General features: G+C 45.5%; 1 protein-coding gene across 17 annotated transcripts in view; it reads right to left on the bottom strand.

Annotated features, from left to right (window-relative positions):
• The window catches only part of neo1b (neogenin 1b), a 69,959-nt gene extending 47,696 nt beyond the window's left edge, over positions 1-22,263 (bottom strand). For all 17 annotated transcript variants that reach the window (XM_081712282.1, XM_081712278.1, XM_081712288.1 and 14 more), the window contains exon 1: positions 21,793-22,263. In XM_081712282.1, the coding sequence (XP_081568408.1) occupies positions 21,793-21,847 (55 nt within the window). In that variant the 5' untranslated portion in view covers positions 21,848-22,263. The remainder of the gene's footprint in view (positions 1-21,792) is intronic.
• Positions 22,264-22,924: the final 661 nt, after the last annotated feature.

Raw genomic sequence — 22,924 nt, 5'->3', positions numbered from 1 at the left:
CAGCACATGAAAACTAAGAGGAGAAAGTTACCTCAAAATGTAAATTTTGACATGAGCTACACACACACAAAAAAAAATAAACACTACACATTCCATACATACCCAAGTTTCTCAGGAAATGTGTAAAATCTGCTCCATTCCACCACACCACTCCACCAGTAATGCTAAAGGTGGTTCACAGGGGACTCAGCCATATGTGATCCATCTTCATCAGGCTGGCCATGCTCAGTGGAACTGTGCTATTAAAATGCAACACTGGGCCCTGGTGACCTGCGAACTCTGAGGGTGGAAGCAGCTGTTATTAGGCTGGAGAACGAGCTTCCAGATGTGCTCGCCAGCACCCACTGCGAATTAACAGATTCGAGCGGAGATTTAAAAAATAAAAATACCATGCAGTGAAGCCCAAAGCTCCAAAACAGACCAAGCACTAACGAACAGCGACTGAAGTGGTTAATCTCTCATGTGGCGTGCTTTACGGCATTGCGGAGGGTGGCATGCTATACAGGCCAACGGCTCGGCCGCGGAGCTTCCACAGCAGTCGGGCTGCTCTAGGTGAGGTAATTGATCGTGACACAGCGAAGAGGGCCGATTTCTGCCGTTTTACGCCGCCATCATTCACAGTGATGGAAGAGACAACAGCAGTCTGGGGGTTGCTGGGGTAACCCCTGGGCCTCAGGGGTTACCATGGAGAGGTTCCTCGTGGGTTACCATGGATAGTTGTTTTCTCACCAGCAGGCCACGCAGCAGGAGGGGGATGTCACTTCAAGCAGGTTTTCACAGTTGTGCCATTCACAGAGTGAGTATCTGTGGATATGGGACAAAGACTCTCTCCATTAATCAAACAAGGCCGAGAAGGCTTCAGTGGTACTGGCACATGCAGCAGCAGTTAAAAGGCGGGAAACCTGACGATTCCTAGCCAACTCCTGTTTCTCATGCACCTATAGTGGAAGTGATGGTCAAGACCAAGAAAACTAAAACACTGCAATTTGCACAGCAAAGTGCAAGTGTTTCTTAAATTTTGCAGATAAATAATGTTCCAGTCCATGAAATATAAATCAGGATTAAGGAGCATCTTCCTCTGCTGGCACAGACACATTCCTATACCTCAGTAAAAATATTCATCCTTTTCAATATCAGGTTTTCCATCAGTACTTCCTTCAACTCTGTGTGTGTGTGTGTGTGTGTGTGTGGAACCGGACCCGCACTACACAAGCCCACCAAGAGCCTACTGTGCTTCCAGTCCATTTCTAACCTAATATTAAATCCTTCCCCCTTTTATACTTTGCTCAAACAGTGTCCCAAGAAACATTTAAAACAAAATCACAGACCCCAAACCAACAGAATAAAAAGGCTGGAGCAGACAAACCTCTGCCTTCCACTCAGGGACCACAGCCAGGCAGAAATTGATTGTAGATGTCATTAGCTCGCCCCCGCAAGTAGAGGGTGGGAGGAGCCACAGACTCTGAAGACCTGGGCAAAACAGCCCTTTCTAGCAATAATTCTCCACTTGTTTGGACACAAAGGCAAAGCTGCAACTGGAAAGGGAAGGTAATGATGATGAATACTGGGCTGGGATTCAATTAATCTCCTTGTATTTCCTCAGGGAAGGGGAGCACACAAAAGTGACCTCTGCTTCACGACAGCCTTAGTGAAGAAGGACGGTCCTGGTGACAATACGGATAATCCACCCCCTAAGACCGTCATCCACCTGGTACACAGCAAATCCTTCCTTGGAACCCTGCCTCAATCAAACTGGCAGCTCTACATTTAGGATTTAGTTAAGTTCCCAGGAATTGAGTACATTTCTCATTTAGACAAATTATGACAGATTCACACAGACTTGCAAGAAAGTCTTTAACTTAATTTAACCTATAAAGTTGATACCAGCCACTGAAAGAACTCTCTAACCCTTAATTTACATTCAGCAATGGAAAAAAAAAAAATAAATCAGCATTTTGTGAAGCTTCTATACAGATCAGATTCTGTACACATAATGTATATATATTTTGATACGCATGTATAGAAACCTAAGCAGGTATTCTAAGTCAAAACCACTTTAATGTTTCACTGTATCTACTGGACTGTGTTGGTGTTCAAAGGCAAGCCTTTGAAGCCTGATTTGTAGGGGGTGGGGGGGGGGGGCATTGGCTGTTTGGGTTTCCATTTTCTCCCTCATTCCTCACCCAAACAAAGTAAACATGAAAGCATTTAAAAAAAAAAAAAAAAAAAAAAAAAAAAAAAAAAAAAAAAAAAAAAGTTTCACCATAAGGGAAGAGGGCTCTACTGAGTAAAACGGCTCCGTAAAATGGAGTGGTGGAAGATATGGTCAGCTAGCACCTGCACCAGGCCAGCAGACATCATTCCGCTTTTAGCAGTTTGAGGGAACTTTATTCTTGCTGGTTCTGTGCAAGAGTTTAACAGCTCCACTGATGCATCTCTACAAGTGTGAAATCATGTTCTGTAATGTGTGGAGAACATGGATGAACTGAGAATGAAGTACATGGAACTTTAGATACAGATGGAAATACAGAAAGGAACATGAATGGACAACTCTTTCGCTCACACAGTTTTCCTTTCATAATCCCTGGGTTACTCCTCATGCACACACAGGGCTGATGTGGCAGGAGCAGAACATCAATCAGAGTTCAATTACAGTGGAACAGTACAGCCCACACAATTACTGCCATACCAGCTCTTTTAAATCAGCACATGGACACATGAAAGACAGGAGACAGAGAGCAGAACGAAAGAGCCACAGACTACAAACACCCAGGTAGACAAACGTTTAAAACTGAATTTTTGCACACATCCTCACACATTGCAAATTCTTCTTTTCCCCTCAAGAATCCAATGTCGATAATTTGAAAGTAAGTGCACGCATCTGGGAAGTGTGCTGTCGTGAAGCTCACTTTGCTGGGAGAGTGTTGCAAGGCCTGCAGTCGGCGCTCGCGCCTGGAGGGCAGACTGGCCCTTAGCTATGGGTCAGCTCAGAGGAGCCAGGCGAGGGCCGCCAAATCACCATAGCCAGGAACCACAACAATCCACCATTGCCACAGCAATCTTTCTAATGGCAACGGGCACTCTGTGCAACCAATTGTAGTGCTCCAGGAGAGGGGGGCGTGTGTTCATCGCCCTGGGTAGGTATGGCAAGTCACCAGAGATAGATGAGGTGGCCTGGGTTGGAGGGCAGGCTCTGACAATCCAGGAGCAGGAGCTCAGAGCCGCCCCATCCCCCCACAGCACCTGCACACAGGAGGAGTCCCTGATGACTGACAGCCTCTGGGTGCAGAAGCACATGGTGGGCCTGCTTTTCCAACTGGGTGGGCTGTTTGGGACAGCAAAGAAATGTGTGTGGGCCAGGGACAGAGAGAGACTTTTTATAAAAAATAAAAATAAAAAAAAGTCAGAGAGGTTTTAATATACAGAGGAAGAAAAAAAAATGATATCTTTGATGGTCAGAGATCGCATGAGAATGAGGGATTACTTTGTGGAAGAGTGATGGATCACTCCTGCTTGTCCGATGGTGTCTGAGACTGGCCTCTACTGCAGGAAAACTACCATGTAGCATCATACATGATTCCAACATGAATATCTTGCCTAAGGCTGTTTCTTAATGATGTATGTAATATAATGAATGGAATGCAATCTGTGTGAAAGCACCTCACTATGAAAAATTAAGCGCCATTCCTTCACACCCCAGCAAGGACCAGTAGGGCCTGACTTTAGTCCAACATTCACCACAAATGTGTTAATTGGGGTTACAACCCAACTAATTATATTTAGATGCAGAATTTAATTAATAAATATGACTTCCATTCTTAGAATTTATCTTCTGATTTTTATTTAATTTCACATTCCAATAGTATAGTCTGAATTTGATAAGGCAGCTTTCACTTATAGACCTTCAACATCGTTAAATGTTTCTGCCCGTTTCTCATTCAAACAGGGAGCTATTAATCTCTTTAACTGGTATCTTAACCTCAGCCAAAGGTCTCTGCGTTTGTTCATTATTAACAGACAGGTGAGTCTTCTTTCTTTTCTCATGTTCTTTTAATTGTTGCAAGATTGTGTTCTGCCTTCCAGCACTCATTTGTAAGAGAGATTTTAATCTCAGTTTGACTTAAGCGGGAGTAAATAAATGTTAAAAAATCCAATAAAAATGTGGATGCGTTTCCTAACGAGAGAGTGCATGATTGCGTCAAGTAGAACACAAGTGTTGAACGACTCCTTCGAGGTGCAACTAGAACGTGACAACGAGAGAGAAGCAGCATACACAGGTACAAAATTGGGAGGGAGTTCGCGCGCGTTAATATGCACGCGTGCGCATTCGCCCGCTCAACAGGACCTGGAATGCTTTCTAATTCGCTCCGTCTGGGAAGGCAATTCAATGCCGGGCATCCTGAGCCTATGTGAGAGGTTCCTCCCATCAGCTGTGCGGGAGAGAGAGTGGCGTGACGATAGGCAGAGAGCTGAATGATGACAGGAGGGGGCACATCCGTGCGTGCTGCGCTGCTTTCCTTAGCCTGCATTTGATGGCTCCTGCAGAGAATACAGACACTGATTTACGATGGGACGCTCACAGCTCCCTTACGAAGCTCCACCACATTTATTCAGTACAGGTGCACGTGTGTGTGTGTTCGCATGCGCACACCCGCACACCACTTCACACCCCCACGTGAAGCCTCAATTTACTCCTTACTCCAGGGTGGAGTACGGATTAGATTCACCGACCAGATGAATCAGAATTGCAGAAGGATCAATATTGTTGGAGGCCTCTTAACACCCCGCTAACCAAACAGTACAAAAATTTCATTAACAACTAAATTCAACCCATTTCAAACTTCAAACGTAACACTGGTAGGAGATTATTTGGGCGTGGCATTTTCTTCCAAGAAACAAACAGCACCCCACGGGATGGAGCTTCAAATCCACAAATGATGATTCAGCCATGAACTCTGCTTCAGCGCGTCACTCAGCAGGGCTGACCTTCTCCCTCAGACCGCCATTAGGGCCTGCGGGATACTGCCAGCTCCAGCGTAGCCAGTGAGAATGTGTTCACCCCCCAGGGTGTTTTGGGTCAACACCACAGGAACGTGTCCACCTTACTCAATGTGGGAAACCACAGCCGGGTCCATGGTTCTATTCCCATGTTAACCTCTCAGTCGGGACTCGAAACTTTGATATGATGTTGATAAAAGAATAAAATAAATCAGAAAACAAAAACAAAAAAACACCACAACTGCAGATGTTTGAGAGGTGGGAGTGGAATTCTGAAGGACTCTATATGCTTGTAGGTTGTTTTTAAGTACTAAATAATAAAAAAGCCTTTGTTATCCATTAAGCTTTTTCAAAAGTGAAACATTTTAGAGTAATTACAGGCAGAACTCTATCAGATGGGAATAGAAAGGGCAAAGTACTTTTCCATTTTGAAGTTACATTTTGTGTCCTCACTCTCCTTACAGAGAGAAGTGTCATTTGTAGAGACGCTGGTAACGGCATGCAAGAGATTTCAAAGGGCGTCTATGAGACTATTTTTTCATAGAGTCAAAGATCAAAATAATATTTTGGACAGGCTGTCACAGAAGAGAGCAGACAAGCAAGCAAGTTCAGGTCAGCATGGAGTGTTTAAGCAGCATTCTGAAGTGCGCCTCAGCAAGTGCAGCTCAGAAGAGGATCTGCTAGGAATTTAAACGATACTGACATTCTGCATTCTGTCTCTGCAAGTGAGCGGGCCTGTCACAGGGACTGACTAGAACAGCTGAAACAGGAACACAAGAGTATGAGCATGCGTGCGCGTGTGTGTGTGTGCGCGCGCGTGTGTGTGTGTGCGTGTGACAAGAGCAGGCTAACAGCAGGTGCTTCACAGCTGACAAGGACACCACCAGAATACACACCAGCCTGCCGGCATGGCATCTGTTAGCGTGCAAATGCAGGAGTTCATTCATGTCTGTGTACGTAGGTGGGTGTGTGTGTGTGTGTGTGCGTAAATACATTTGTGCGCACGTGTCAGTACATGACTTACTGTCAGGCACTCACCTATACTACCGCACCAAGTTGCACTCTGGGTGTGCACTCCTTTCCGAGACAAACTGCAGCAAGAGAATACAGGAAGCCATTCGTCAGCAATTGCCCAAGCACAGATGCCCGGGGGTCGCAACGGGTGTGCTCCCGTCGCCGAAATCCCAACGGAAGCAACCCAGACTCTCCGTGGTGATCAGCGCTAAACATCAGTGCAGCATGCCAGCTACCACTACAGCGGCTCCTGGGGTCATTGCAGCGCACAGGCCTGTAGAGGCTTATAGGCCGTGTACTTAGGAGTCAGTAGCTGATGTCCTTGAATGCTGATCCAAGCCCTGTGATCTGTTTGCATCAGTGCTGTCTTAAGTGACCCAGCAAAGTGCATGGAACATGGAAAACAATTCCTGCTGTTCCTGTGGTAAGGTTCTCCTTGCTTTGATATACCCGCTGCTGTTCACTGAAGGCTTGAGGAGTGGAATTAAGTGTGTTATAGCAGAGAAGGTGGTTATCGGTACAGGATTATGGCCCTGCATATTGTTGAGTTTACCCAACAATATCCCCTACCATTGCTTTCCATACTTTAAGAGTCTGATAGAGCTCAGTCCAGAAAATCGTCTCACCTACCAGCTCAGCCAATAGGAACGGGGTCTTTCGGGCATGATCTACCACCGGTCCGCGTGTGATCAGACATACCTGCCTTTTAATGAGGAATGGGGTCATGCCAGAATCTGATTTACTAGTCCAAATCAATTCTGCAACGGTGGCAGACTCTAGCTGACTGAAGCCGACACTGCAGCGCACTGGGACAGGCTGCAAAGATGAGCTGGAGATAGACAGATTGAAGAGTGCTGGATTTTTAACTCCATGCGCACCATGCTTGCTGCAGCAGTTCAAATACAGCTAAACGAGTGATCACCACCACATCGTCATCATACACACTCCAAAATGTCACTCGGAAACTGGGGAAAAGGTGTCCTTAAGCTCAGACAGGCCTGATCTCAGATGCTCATGCTGGTCGCATGCCTCGCTATTTCTAGGTTTTTTGCTGATTATATCGGGTGGAGCTGGCTCGTCGCTACTGCCACTGCTGAAGTCTTCAACCCTGCGGAGTGTGACGGGGAGTGGGATGCCAGCTCCACCGTGCAGCCGCAAGAGCAGGACACTTGCCAAGAAGGGGATGAGCGGGAACGATGGCAAAAATGAGCGGGCAAAATGATTATTAATGATCTCCACTGCACACCTGGGCTACGGGCACTGGACCAAGCCGAACTCTCAACCGGAACACTGGCGCTCCCCTCAATGATGTGCTACCTACTGACTTCTCTGGTTTACCCATCTATTCCATGGTACGGCCTCGCACCAACCTGGAGCTTTCATGTCTGAAGAATTAGTATGAAAGCACTTCAAGGCGCCTTTTACACCAAGAGTCTCCCTCCACTCATACTCAAGGCCATGAGACAATGATATTCCTTTTAAATGAGCTGTCTGATACCTGAGAACATAAATTAAGACATTGTATTAGTTGTAAATAAACATTTTTACATAGAATACAAAGTTGTTATTCATAAAACACCTGTACCTCCTAAAATCTATCGGCCTGTATATTCATGAAATGCAGTATTGATGTTTTATTTCCCTCCTTGCGAGGAGAGCGAGAGGCTCACGTCCAGGTCCCAAAGCCCCTTTGAGTGCCTCTTCCCTCCTACCCACCAGGACGGCAGCCCTGCTACACTCTCATACAGGCTCTGCACTGCAAGGCTCTCCGCAAACAAACCTCACCCCACAGTAAACAACTCCATTATTCACGAGCCGTGTGCAGGGGCTCAGGCAACAGAGCAGTGGGCTTCTCCCACCGAGGGCCTCTGCACTCCTGCTGTGGGAAGCAGCTGAGGCGTGTGCTGGTGGAGGAGGCCTGGCGTGGCCTGGCTGGGGGAGAGGCTCTGCAGGGGAGCAGGCACCAAGGTGAGGCCAGAGTCCACGTCAAGAGCAGCTCGCCGGAGTAAAGAATTCATCAGCACCCCTGTACACGGTGTCAGCAGCTTCAGTGGATTCGAGGATATTTATGGAGCCCTGCAAGCCCGGGACGGTGACGGTAGGGTGTGTGTGTGTGTGTGTGTGTGTGTGTGTGTGTGTGTGTGTGTGTGTGTGTGTGAGAGCGAGTGAGAGAGCAAGTGGGAGAACAAGAGAGAAAAGGGGGTGATAAACAAGTAAGGAAAGGAGTGGGAGCTCCATAAATCTTTCAAGTGAAGGTGTACATGAGGCTGCTCTGCAAGAAATTACATCATGTTGACTCAGAGAGACAGACTACTGAACATTTACCACGTGAAATCACAACCTGCGCCATAGCACTGAGACAATTCCCAGAATGGGCAACAAATCACTTTTTGCTAGCATATGGAGCAGGACCGAGAGGCGGTCAACGCAGTGCTGGAGCCATGCCTCTGCTTCCAGTGGCCAGGAAGAGGACAGCATTACTGGAGAAAATATCAAACTGCCATGCAGCACAGTTCAGACAAAGGCCAGAGACACAGTGTGCATGGCAAGAATGGCATGCGTATATTCACACACGCACAGCTAGGGGTCATGGTGGCCCAGGGGGGGCGGGTGACACTAACTGCTATGGTTTTTCTAATCTGTGCCAGCCTCTCACGTGAGGATGAAAAGGAAGTGTGTGGGCAACGGTTTTAAAACATCGTGCAACGTAGGAGATTGACACGAAAGTAGACACGAAATGACTCCGGTCCTCCCGAAGAGGAGAGGGGGAGGGGACGGGAATTAGCATGCCGTTACAATGCAAACAGGTTTAAAGGCGGGCTGTCGCCGTGGCAGCGCAACAGTGGTATCATAGCACTCAGGGGATTTCATTAATAATCAAATTAACTGGATGGTGGCACGCCTTTCTTCCACGGCCCTGACAAAGACGTCTGATTCTGGAAAACCTCTTATGGGGAAGCTGCCTCTAGCTGTGACAGAAGGCCAGCAAAGGAAAATGAAACTGGTGCAAATAAAGGGACAGCAGAGGATCCTTCACTCCGTTCAGACAGACACAGCAGTTGTTGGGCTATGGGTTTTATTCGCAATGTGTAAACACCCACACGCTCACAGGGAGCATTAGACTGCTTGTATGCTATAAGGAGCAGAGAACGTACACACACACACACACACACACACACAACGGGGATAAGGTACAAATATTAATATTTTCCCCACTTATGCCCATCACGCACTCTGCAGGATGCTCTAACAATTAATATAGAGGGTAAAACAAGGTGACCCCAGTTTTCCAAAGTGCACAGCCAAACAGGAGTGTGCCATTCCTTTACTCACTTCTAGAACATATGAGTGCTACATCCATCAGGAGCAGAGGGCTAAAGCTTGTGAGGCTCCAGTGAGATTTATGCTCTGCCCTGCACGTGCCATGCCACTGCCCCCAACGTATGTTCGCTCTACAACTGGGCCGGGGAACTTTTTTCCATCATCTGCCTATGTCAGACGCTCCAGTGCCGCCATTCCGTTCAGTCTGGAGCAATCCTTCAAAACAACTAATGTGCAGTGCTCCAAACTGGACTTGTCACTAATGGGATGGATGGAATGCAGAGTGAAAAGCAAAACATGATGGGATACAACTGGTGGGAAGCACAAAAGCCTTCTCGGAAAGTCCGTGGCTGGGCATGCACCACGGTGCTCACAGTAAAAGACGAGGCTCACCCAGGTACATAAAGGCTATGGCCCCACCCCTGTGTAGGAAGCTAGAGGGGCAAAAATGTTAAAACCAGCCCAGTTGGCCGGACGCTTTCTGAACAGCATGACGTGGTGTGGGATCCTAGCACCACTTGTGCAACAAGTGAATGGCCTCACCTGTCAGGAGTGCCTGCTCTCACCAATAAACAAAGCGGCCCGTTTGCGTTTACAGTGCTTGCTGGAACACCAGACCACCCTCATGGCTCCTCTGGTAATTGAAGCACACTGAAAAGAATCATGCCTATGGTAACTCAATCAGTCCAAAAAGCAAAAGTGCTCATACTCATCAGGGCATTAACACGAGGGAAACAGATAACACTACGATAAGCCCAGATGAAAGGGCTATTTTTGGACACAGCGTGACAGTAAGAACATTTTCTGAGCCCTGTCTGAGGCAGGGCCATTAATTAATGGAGAATAGAGTGTTAATGGCCGTTAGGTTTGAACTCTCTGCCATTAAGGCCATCGCCATGGTAACCCGGGGCTAAAAGACTGTGCGTACAGACAAGGAGGAGTTGAGAGTTAAGCTTCTACATGTGCATCACTGGAACCAATGAAATCCGCACTGCACATCTAGAGTAACAGAATAGGCAGGTTAGACATGCGGCTTCATTCACACTCTTTCCAGCTTTAATATATGTAAGAGCAGCTAGGAAACTGTTCTCAGATCAGCATCAATGTCCACACTACAGCAGCTCTGGTTCATTAGTAAAGGGGAGCCAGAAAATTGAGCAACCCTGTGGGAAAGACAAAATTGAAGTGCCTCAAAATTGTACTAATGAATGTCCTCATTTCGTTGGGCACATTGAATAAAGACCAGAGCAAAAAATAAGAGTCAACAGACACACCAAAAAGGAGCTGCACCAAATGCCCAGCCAGCACAGAACTTAGCAAAAATAAATATTAGACCAAAACTCACTTCACTGATATCACTCCTGCTCCCAGAGCCTGCAGGAAAATGAAGTTAGTGACTTATCAGGGTCATATCTGTGCATCTGCCATTAGAACAATATTTTGACCTGTCAAGATACTGCTCCATGGAGGCCTCTAGACCCACTGCATCAGCTGTTTCTCATCAGAACATCTCCATTTAATGGGCAGAATAAAAGTGAGGGCCTTGGGCAGGCCTTCTCTCCTGGACTCTAATGCACACCAATACTTTCCGTCTCACCTGGACTACATCACATTAATTCCTCATTTCCCATGGGAACTAGGGTTCATCTGCTTGCAAGAAAGAACATAAAATTGGATAGAGCAACACAAGCAACAGTGAACCCAACGCCTTTCCCAGAATTCAACCAGAATTGTGTGTGAAAAGTAAAGGTGACGGTCAGTACAGCTCTGCAAAAGTGCATAGCCCTCATTCACATTTCATTAATTGCATCTGTCAGAATATCAGTGTCAAGAAGTGTACTGCCTAAATGAGAACACTCCTCATGCAGCTTCAAATATTCATCTGTTGGTGCGAGCCCAGCGTGTGGTTTTTCCTGTGCCTGGACGTTTGGGATTCCACTCTCATAGTGGTTTCACTTCACTGGAATGAAGGGACGGTTAATCTGAGCTGGAGCTCAGTGAGCTGACCACAGCATTCCAGGACTCTGGCCTGCGATAGAGATTTGGCATCGGATTGCCTTCTTGGCGTGGTCGTCACACGAGCGCTTCTCTTGGTCCTGCTGAAGCATGTTCCATTTCCCCCCCCCCTCCCAGAGTTCATCGACAGATAAGCGCAGAGCCCAGTGATCGGCATTGGGCAGGCGAGGGTTAAGATCTACGAGCACTGCTTCTTTCCCGCCCACCATCTTCATAGTATGGGATACCCACCCTAAAATATTTAATCAAATAAAATAAATGACTGGGGGGGAAAAACCAGCAAGGAGCAGGAAAGTAAGAGTGGAGATTTGCCAGGTATCGCAGCTCCGAATCATGTGCCCATTTTCACGTTGTGCAGCTAGGCACACACTGGTGCCCAGTCCATGCAGACTGAAGCGCAGCCCCGTAGGAGTTTGTGCGAGTAGGCAGCTGTGCTCCCCCCTGAGCTGACGTGCGCAGGAAACACTTTGAAGCGTTGCGTGCGCCATCAGCATCCGAACCGCACGCCGTCACATCAGTGCCGGCCAGCTGACTTATCAAAGCAGCGTGTCGGGTCCTGATGGGAACGAGCCTCCATTAGGAACGCCAGAAGACCTTTAGCTCTGGCTACAGTTGACCGTCAAGCCGCACCTGCCCCGGTGCTGACCCAAGCTGTGCCGCGCGTGCTCTCCAGCCACCAACCGTGGCCGACGGGCCGGACGTACTTGGCCTTTCGCCACGCAAAGCCTTGTCCACATCGTCCAGCCCTCTTCCTGCTCTCACTTGAGCACAAACCAGCCCAGGAGAAGGGGAAGAAGAAAGCGGGCAAAAAATGTCAAAGCCGGGAGAGGGGGGGTAAGACTTCCATCCTGCGAGCAACACTAACTCTAGGCCTGTACTTCGTAGCCACGGCCATCCAAGCGTTTCTCTCTACAGCTGTCCGATGGGCCGTACTGATCTGAGGACCGTGCAGCAAAACCCTTGGGGAGAGAGGCAGACATGGAGAAGCTGTGCATCAAGTACGCACTTCATGAGACAAACGGGCTGTGAAGGAATTTTCAGGACAGTGCTCCGATTCCACTGGATGGATTTCAGCACCCCTAGACAGTGGCAGGGGACTTGGTGAAAGTATGCATATACCCAATCTACAGATATTTTTAAGATGCATATATTCTGACCTGAAGAGGAAAAACCATTCACATTGTACATGGATGGCTATGTCCTTGTGGTAGTTAAAAAGAGCCAATTATTAATAAGACTAGAATCTGATTAAAATGGTCACAAACCCTCAGGCAAAATATGTCTAGTACCAAGATAGACCTATGAATAAATACATGCTTTTTATTTTTTACACCTTGATACTCAAATGTTGTAAGAGAAACACACCTGCATCTCACACACACAGTGAACGAGAGAGAGAGAGAGAGAAGGGGGGAGGACAGTATGTTCAGGTATGAAGATGCAGGGAATGGCAGTCAGAGATAAGGTGACAAGACACTAAACAAATCATGGACAGAAGCAGCGGCAGGATGAATCTCCCGTCCCTCACTGTCAGGAGAGGACAATGATGAAAACCTGCAGCTGCACCAGCAATGCAGCCTATTTCGGGAAGGCTCCCAAGTCCTTCAATAACAGAAAGAGCCTCATCCCTTACAATGGATGCCGCTGGCATGCTCAGAATTAAGATCTACAGATTTAAAATCCAGCATGGCAACATCATCTCATGCTGTAAACAATGCTTAAAATGCTTTGCACCTGACTCTGAATATTATTACCCTGTTTATCTTTAATAAAAAAAAGCTTTAAAACCAAAAGAACTTGTAGGCAGGACTCAAAGCACATACTAACCCTTAGGGAGAGCCTAATAATACACAGTCATGTTACAGTACCTACTGATTAGAGGACAGAACATTAGTTCTACTGTTGTTGGGAGTTGCCCTTTTTACACTGAACTCAAATCTGTATCGTGCTTCATCTTATAATGGCTGAGATTAGAATTTGGACGAGGAAAGCTGCACTTGGAACAGCCTGAAAGGGCTTTGTCCCCTGAGAGCTCATATACCTGACCACCCTCATTAGCCTCAGCAGATTCAGTGGGTTCTAGTGCTGGGGTCTGTCCCTAAGGAACTAGAATTGGGTCAGTTGTGAATATCTATTCAATACAGGTACACCACTACAGGCTGTTAATTGCACCATAGTTTTGATAATTTTTAGCTACTGGACCCTGTTTCCCATTCAAGGCACTTTTCATATATGCATTAGAACACCCAGCAAAGATAGCCAAAGAAAAAAATCAAAAGTAGCCAGGCAGAAAACCAAAAGGGAAGCAGCACTATCTGACAGCGAAAGAGTGAACAGAGTCCCCCTCGAAAGAAGCAGTGTTCTCGTGGCGGGCGTCGGGGGAGGGGTCAGACTACCTTCAGAGCGTTTTAGGAAGAGAGCCTGGGGGGGGAGGGCAGACTCTATTATTAAAAGAGGCGAAAGGGGTATGGAGACGGATCTAATGGGGTCTTCCTGTGCAGGGAAGCCTCAGTTCCAAGAAGCAGCATCACGGCCTGGTGAACCGTGCCGCAGTTATCCGCCGGGGTCCTGAAGACCGGTGGCGTGAAGGCTCCTGTCTGAACATGGCTCGCGGCCAAAGCCGACGCTCGGCAGGGCATCAGTCTGCTCCAACCACCGAAGGAGGAAATGCTTGTACAGAAACAAAAAGGCATGAACGCTAAACAGTAGCCCCCCCCATAGCTTGGATCTTGGATCTCGGATCTCGGATCTCGCCTCCTGGCTGTGCCTCACTCCCTTGTCCTCTTCCTCACCTGCCTGCCCCTGCCCTTTCCATTACAGCACCAGTCCGCTCCTCTCGGGCGGCAGCCGCCGCCCCTTTATCTCTGCGCCGCAGGCGTCTGTTACAGGCAGGCGGCTTAAAAGCAGCGCCGCGCTCACTCTCAAGGGCGGGGGGGATAGAACAAAATAAAAGCGTCGTCCACAGATCTGCTGCTTCATCCAGGAGAGAGTTAGAGACATCTCTGTTAAATCAGCTGGCATCTGCTTCATGGTTTCCATGGTAAAAGGAATTTGTCTTAGTCCCTTCCATATGGACCGAAACACTGAACGGAAGGGAGTAGGTCTCGACAATATGTTTCGTCAAGTGTTCCTGGCGTATTTAACTATGAGAAGCTTTGAAAATAAAGTTTATGAGGAAGAGTGTGAACATGCATATACCAACAAGGTGGTGATATAGTGAGAATGAAAGAAAACAGAAATTAAAATTAATTCTAGAAATGGAGGTGTGTTGTTGCTCTTGAATAAACTGGCACTGCAACTGAGAGCTGTTTTCCTGGTAGAAAATAGTGACAAAATTGGTCAGGATGTATGAATGCTTCTAATTTGGACACACAGAAATACTGGGATGAAACATGCATACTACTCAATAAATAATCCAGACTGTGATAAATCACATCCTTAACTGGAATTTGTAATACACAGTTTCTAGTGCTGCCCTAGTTCCTATGAATGCTTTAAGGCATATGCTGCTCTAGCAGACCCCAGAAGCAAGCCCAAGCTTTAACAGCGGCAGCAGCAGATCCAGTAACAGCAGGTGTCAGCGGAGTGCCTCAGGTGCTTTGCTTAAAATTGCACCCCATGTCTCTGGACCAATGAGGCACCACAGACCAAAAAACGAGTCCTAAAGCCCCTAAATGACTAACCAAATTGGTCATAGCCAATGATCCTTTACAGTTTAGCGCCATCCTATATATAAACAATTTAGCTGTTAATCATGGCACAAATAGCAAGAGGAGGGAGACAGAGACTCACTGGAGGCCATTTGGGAGACATAAAGAGTCATTAAATCACCTGCACAGCTTTTTCATTAGACAGTATTTTACAGGCAGGCTGAATGTGATGACACAGCACACTGTGACGAGTGAAGGAATTACGGGGTGGCTAACAACCTAAACAACGTCCCATTGGGAGACCAAGGCATATTCCAAGTACAAAAAGGTCATTCAAAAGTTTGTAACGATAATGTTTTTTAAAAAGCCACTGAATCCCATAGTGATAGGTGTCCTTATACATCATAAAACATCATCTCAAAAGGCAGACATTGCCTTGTGCAGGAAAGCAGGTTGAATCCCAAGTGCCATTCGCTTCAAACACCACTCATGTCCAGTCAGGGATACTGTATCGGTCATCACAAGTGGGAACAACTGAATACTGCAGATTCAGCTTCAGCCAACGTTCTGCACAGACCTCCACTGAACAAGCAGTCAATGGTCAAAAGCTCTGCTCCCTTACCAACCCGCCCAGTCTGTGTGAGACACACTCGCACACGGCCCATCCAGGCCAGGTTTCCACAGGGAGCTCAGGCAGACAGCCAGCGATTCCTAACTGCTGCCTGTATAACACACAATGGTTTCCCCTCAGAACGCTTTATGAACACAGTCCACAGCCACTCAAAATATAAACCATCGTAGTCAAAGTCAAGCTTAAGACAGAAGTTTGTGGACCAGATGCCCCATCTATACAACACAGGCTGTCGTCACTTCAACCCAGGCTTACTTATATAGGGATCACTGAAGCATGTCCAATTACATCTGCCAACAGGTACATCACTAAGAGCGAATGTAAATCTGAACTATGTAAAAGTAATGGCATATGAAGCACGACACACAGACATGCACACTTTGAGACATCTTTGGACACCCATCATGTTCATCACAACCATGGCTGCTGTATAAGTGTGCTACACATCCTGCTTCCATTAATTAGAGAGCATTGCTTTCTGGGTGGCTTGCCACTGAGAACTTCTCTTACTCATATAACACATTGGAGACACTTGAACGTCACTCACCCTGGCCTTGTTTGAAGGTGTGTGTGTGTGTGTGTGTGTGTGTGTGTGTGTGTGTGTGTGTGTGTGTGTGTGTGTGTGTGAGTGAGTGAGTGAGAGAGAACACGCTTCAGAAGGTTAGAGTGCTTCTTAGTGAACACAAAGCCACTTCCACAGGTGAGTGCGGAGATATACCACTGGCACTGCCACTCCTGAGTGCTACTGCACAAGTTATTAAAGTGGGCAACAGTGCCGTGTGTCAATGAGAGCGAGAGAGAGAGGGGCAGCAAGCGTGTAACTAGCAAACAACCTCTTGGTCATCACATACATATATTCATCCAGAAAATGCAGAACAGTACCCAAGTATGCATACACACATAAAAAAGGCATTTTGTTCAGGCTAGGGGTTAAACTGCCTCCCTTGAGCTGTGGCTTGTGTGTGGAGTTAAGGAATGTGTCCTGCTGTCATACCACAGGCAGTGAATAAATCCCCGCCTTAACTCATGTCTAATTAGCAACAGCTATATTATTGTGATGGAAAACGACCCCACAAAAACAGCAATGCTGAATGTGTTCTGGCACCCATTAAACCGGGAAAATATTTATCATGTGGCACTACTTAAGGATGAACTTAATTGGCTTCCTGTCAATGCATAAAGGCAAAAAAAAGACCATGAAATGCCTTCCTATCAGTCTTTTAAAAGGAGGATAGTCCAGTTGTGAAAAGTTCAAATGAGCTTCATTGTTAATTTAATCCAGGATGACACAGCTGCTTCAGCCTGCCCTGAACAGCAGCTCTGAGAACTAAATTGGCCAGTGATGTGTTTTAAGCAACAGAAGGTGAAAGAGGTGATCATTACTGGCCATGTCATCCTTCAGTACCAGTCTCCTCCAGTCCTGGGGCTTGTAAACGGAGAGTGAAACATGCGATCCAACACTGCTTGTGCTGCTGGGCCGTCGTGTTCACAGTGATCCAAAGTAGAACTGATTGAGCACACAGACTGCAATTCTTCTCATCAGACAGTTATGCTGGACCTTGTCCAGCATGTTTTAGGGAAGTCTCCCTGCTCTCCCATACCTCCGCAGTGAAGGCTGGTCCCTGCCCTGTACATACAGAGCTGATACTCCATAAAACTAATGAGAAAGAGAGGCTGGCTTATCATTCACAAGGCACCTCCATGGCAGGGTGCTTTTTATGGCCACTGTGCACAGCGTGAGCAGGAATGCAGGCTTAGCCATACGCTCAGACGCATCGCTTACATAAGGTGAAAGGATCCTTCATCGTGGCTACAGCGAACAGAGGAGATGCAAGGCTTCCCACTGAATGTCTTCGACAGGCCAGCCTGAATTAATGGGCTTTCCTCTGCACTTCAACATTCTGCTTTTATAATCAGCAGGACTGGAGATTTAGCAAAAAGAAGTAACAATTAACACAGCTGTGTCAATCAGCAACCTGCAACACAGACCAAGATGAGAGACTGCTTTTGAGCTCATTAAACAAATTTAAGAGAAAAATATAGAATATATTAATAACAGCTGCATGACTTATTTTTGATGCCAAGTCCTAATGTTTCATTTTACAATAGTAAACATTTTAAAAAATTAAAAAATAAAACCACATATAGTTGTTCAGGCTCCCCATATAAAGGCATTGGCACAACAAATCATACAAACCTGAAAACATTAATCTAGCCAAGCACTGTTTAAGCCTAGTCTTGGACCAAATTAAAATATGAATTGTGATTCACCAATAATCCATTTTAGTCTACACCTACGCCCAGTCTGGATCTGGTCCTTTATGAACACAGCTAAATGTCAGACAACTGCATTTACTTTGAATGGTATTTAAATTCCAGTGGGTCTTCAAATAGTATTTGAGTGCATAAGAGTTACTGGGCAGAATAAAGACTGGGGCTCAGCGTCCTGGATGGACATGGGTTAAGACTAGTTTTGGGCAGCTGCAGTGTCATTGGTGATGTCCCACAGAAAGCCTTTTTTATCTAGATCTTGGTCTAGGAAACCAGTCTCTCGAGTAACCTCTTAATACATTTCATGGTTATTTTGAGAAATTGGGCACTTAACATACATTTTAATATCCATACGATCATGCTGTACGCCATGCCTGATCTTTACAGTTTTCAAAGACAGACTCCACCACTCAGGCCTCATCCACATTCTTACTCTTATTGTGCAAGCAGTCCTCACATTGCTAGAGCAAGCGACAGCTATGTTCTACAGAGCATGCCTGAAAGAGTTTGGAAGGGCTATGGCAGAGAATGAGAATGGAGTCTGATGGCAGGACTGTGGATGGGAGGAGCAGAGGAAGATACAGCAAAATTGAATTTACCCAATTACTCATTCCTTAAGGAGAGCCATATCATTTAAAATTTTCCATACAACCCATGAGAGGATTTTAAATGGAATGTTAACAGTTGCTGAACAAGGTGTGCAAGAACCTTGTCTTGTCCATAAATAAAGGACTTAGCACGGATAAGCACAAGAATAGGATGTAAACTAAAGGGTGAGCTAATTAAATGTAAAATGTTTTCAGATTCCAAATATAAAATTACTTATCACCACAACAGAAAATAAATAAATAGATAGATAGATAGATAGATAGATAGATAGATAGATAGATAGATAGATAGATAGATAGATAGATAGATAGATAGATAGATAGATATTGTGCCACGATTCCAGTGACCAATAATAAGGAGAAAAATAACACACATTCCAAGTTCTAGGTGATTCTGTGCTAGCAAAAAGGCAGCCAGGTTTGGCACATGAAATGACCCCCAAGGCCTTCAACAAATTCTATCACCCTCTTTCATTCTGAATGCACCCACGTCAGGTAGCTGTCACCAAAAGCTGTGCTGACAAAGTTAAAGTAAAGCTTTAGCCTTTAAGTGTCCCCCCCGCCCAATGTCCTCACAGACAAGCTCCAAAAGTCAACAGAGGTGTTTAACAAGCACTAATATGCAGCTAGGTTTTCCACTTGGAAAAGGAACCTAGAGTGGAAATGGCCCCTGGGAGAGGCCCCATGTCTGAGGAGGCTGCGACCCACCAACCAGCCAAAGCCACACACCTAATAGCTGCAGCGTCAATGATGCATTCACAGAGCAAAACAAGCCAGGCCACTACAAACTACAAACAGCAGCACATGCCCCAACTCAGAATGGAATTTTACAGCTTTCTCCCAGCCACAAACGTACTGGTCTCCAAGCTCTTACAGTCCAAGCCACAGTGTTTCTGTGTGTTCTACCACCATAGCGCGTGACATCTACAATGCTTAGCCAATACCAATTTGAGGATGCTCATCCAATTAAGCAGGCATGGGCAAAAAAGCACAAGTATGCACCATCATGATCATAACCAGTAAAGACACAAAGAAAGTCCTGGGTCTTTGTTTCTATGATCTCAGTACTCCTTACTACATAAAGTAGTAAGTCAGTGACACTAGAAATGGACTCTCACACCATATTAGAATTTCAAATGTTGATAGACCATTTGAAGATATTTGTGGACCATTGCAAACAAGGTACAGTCTGTACATGCCCAATTCCTTTCCACTAAAGTGAAATGTGAAGAAATTGGCCCTACTAAATGAGTGACACTTACAACAAATAGCCCCATGCCCAAACCAAGTCCCAAATGAGTGCTTTAATGAATACTCATCACTGGCTGTGTGTATCTCTACACATGGGTTTAATTAGTCAGACTGATCAATCCATGTCTCTGTGTAAATGATGGGATTAGGAGAAACTGCGTTCCACATGCAGAGTTAACAAAGCATCATCATACGAAGCAGAGCAACAGCTGTGAGCAGCCTGCACACCCCGCTGCCTGCTGCCATTCACACGTAGACAAAAGCATGCAGATAGAACGTGCTGGTGCATGGGTGTGTGCACGCATGCATGCATGCACTCCAGGCCAGCTGCAGGCAACCAGACCACAATCATTCAAAGGAGCATACACTGTGCGTGTGTGCAAACACCACACTATTTCCCCTTAGTTTCAGTGAATGAGATTGCTGCAGTGATATCCTGCCAGCAGCAAGAAGGAGCTAAAAGGTTGCGGTAAAATGCCAGTCAATCATCTTCACTGACACTGATGAGAATTAAGCTTGCTTTCAAGATCCAAGCCCCCTCCACTCCCACAGAGCTCTAGCGTGAGATGGCGCTACAGATGTCTTCATTTCTACTCATTACCTGCTCTGCCACAAGCAATTATGCCAAGACAGTCTAATGACAAAGAGTGCAGATCCTGCCATTCTGAGATGCACGACAGCAGACAGGCGGTTTAATTTTTGCAAATCAAAATGTTTGCTTTGTTTTATTGCCCTCCCACCCTTTTAGTTTGCTTTGGTATTTAACAAAATCAGTCTTGACTCTAAGAACACAAAATGGGTAATTCTTACTAAACTCCAGTCACATGCAAGTAAGCATGCACTATTTAGCCATGTAATTTCACAGCTGGCATGAAACAGTGGCTAGTCATGAGTGCAGATAATCAAAGTATTTACCATTTAATATTCCAGGACATTCTGTGTTAACTTCAGTAAACAATGCAAATGTTCAAAAAATTATATTAGGAACAAGCTAACAGACAACAAAGAATGTTAAGGCCCAATGGCTGACATGCCAACAGATGTAGGTGTAAAAATGCATCCCATCCCCTTCTGTGTCATATATTTAAAAGACTTGACATCAAGCAACAGAAATTTCAGTTACTTTAGGAAGTGATAGCAATTTATTCACCAACAGTCGCCACTTACTGGTCAGTTTTACACCTGCTTGGGACAACAAAATATACATAGCCAAAACCTCAATTAGTGAACCTGAGTTGAAGCTTCAGTTGGTAGGATACTTCCAAACTTGGCACATGCACAAAACGACAATATATATATATACACACACACACACACTTGCCTCCCTTCCATAAAAGCATTGCTTTTTAAAGAGCAGTCCTTACTCAATCATACCACTAACCTATCCAATTTCGAAAAAAAAATGCACATGCTCATAACATGCTCTCATGAGGAATTCAGAGGTCAGGATCAAAGAGACAAACTGAATATCGATTTCCCAGCATCCCAATCACGTCCATTAATTAACCCACAGCCTACTCTTTGATGTGTTTGCACTTCAAAGCCAACCGATCACCACTTCTCTTAAGAACCTTTCATGAGTCAGGCATTAACTGAGTTTTTTGCACCTTTCCTTGCAAATAATATTAGCGTATCGATTTTCAATGCAGCTCATCTAAACAATGCTTTGACGAATGAAGTAAAGTAGTGTCGTCCGGTCTTTTTCTTTCAAAGTGATGATTTGTCACTAAGGAATTTCGAAGGACCGATGGCTTGCACCGACCAACATAAGTGAGAAATGGTAATTAAATAAAAAGGCACTGAAAATAAACTGTTAAATATTAACATGCATTAAGTGTCAGCCTGGGGTTGCCGGGACCGTTGCGGCATTCCTGAATGCAAACGTTATTTCGCAACATAGCTAGCGAGATCGTGGCGGGTAAATTGCAGTCAAACGACTGGAATTAATTTAGCACTTCATAACCTAGATCATGGTGTGAAGTGAGGGGTTACTATGAACTCACAGACGGAGGCAGAGAGAAGGCGAACTTACATTGCGGGGTAAGAATCGAAAGAAACAGGAGCAACCGCGCGTGCCGCTCTGCCATCACTTTACGAAGTAAAAAAAAAAAAAAAAATCTCGAGAAAATCCACCGCGTGCCTTAGTTTACAGGTTCAACTGTCAGATCTTGTGAACGAATCTCATAGTAAAATGTTGATAACCGCACAAACCCAGCAAGGTCTGAAGCTCCCCTGGGAGACACATTTAGCGCACTAGGCGAGGGGGTCCGGTTGTTTTCTTGAACTTAGCTGGAGGGGGCTGGAGAAGGCAAGAAGTCAGTTGCCACTGGAGACTGGAAGCCACCCACGACCACAAGCGAAAGAATTATTAAAAGAAACTGAACGGGAGAGCCGAACATTAAACTAATACAAAATATATGGATAATCGCTTCTACGATAGCAGTATACCTCCTGTACAAACATTGCAGAGTGCGAAGTCGGCGTGCGGCGTTGATAAGGTTTGTAGTAGGTATTGGTCCGTGAAAAATCAGGACCTGGATTCACAGATGCAGAGGATTCAGGATTCATCGGGCATATGGAAAAGCGCGACATGGACACTTCAGCCGCTCAGTATGCGCAACGTGATGTTCGTGCACTCGGATGAGGATCCCTCTGGCAATCAAAATTAATTAAAGCACTAACTAAACTGGGCTATAATATAGATAGATAGATAGATAGATAGATAGATAGATAGATAGATAAAAACCTAATCTAGTTAAACTGCTCAAAATCTATTTAACACTGTAATTCAGACAGGAAAATAGCCTAAATTATTGTAAAACAGCCTTACTCATGTGAGTCTAGTAAAGTTTAATGAGAGATATGTTACAAAAGTAAACACCTTCTTATGATTGACTTTAAAACATAATTAACTGGTAGACGTGCAATTATTACACCCACTTAGAGTGCCATCAGCTGGTTTCACTGCTGAACAGCAACTATAATACTTTAAACACTGGGGCAATTTATTCATCCCGTAAACAAATAGTCTCAAAGGGATAAATTAAGTTGTATAAAATCAAATAACACATGCACCACCCCAGCTTTGGAGGCTGAATATGAGATATGAATTAGTCCACCCACACAAGTGAGAAATAACAGAAAACAAACAGGATGATTTATGA

The sequence above is a fragment of the Electrophorus electricus genome, chromosome 4, assembly GCF_041902795.1.
Source record: "Electrophorus electricus isolate QZ-2024a chromosome 4, ASM4190279v1, whole genome shotgun sequence".
NCBI classification, from domain to species: domain Eukaryota; kingdom Metazoa; phylum Chordata; class Actinopteri; order Gymnotiformes; family Gymnotidae; genus Electrophorus; species Electrophorus electricus.
The sequence above is the reverse complement of the archived record's forward strand: the minus strand, read 5'-3'. Positions and strand labels throughout refer to the sequence as shown.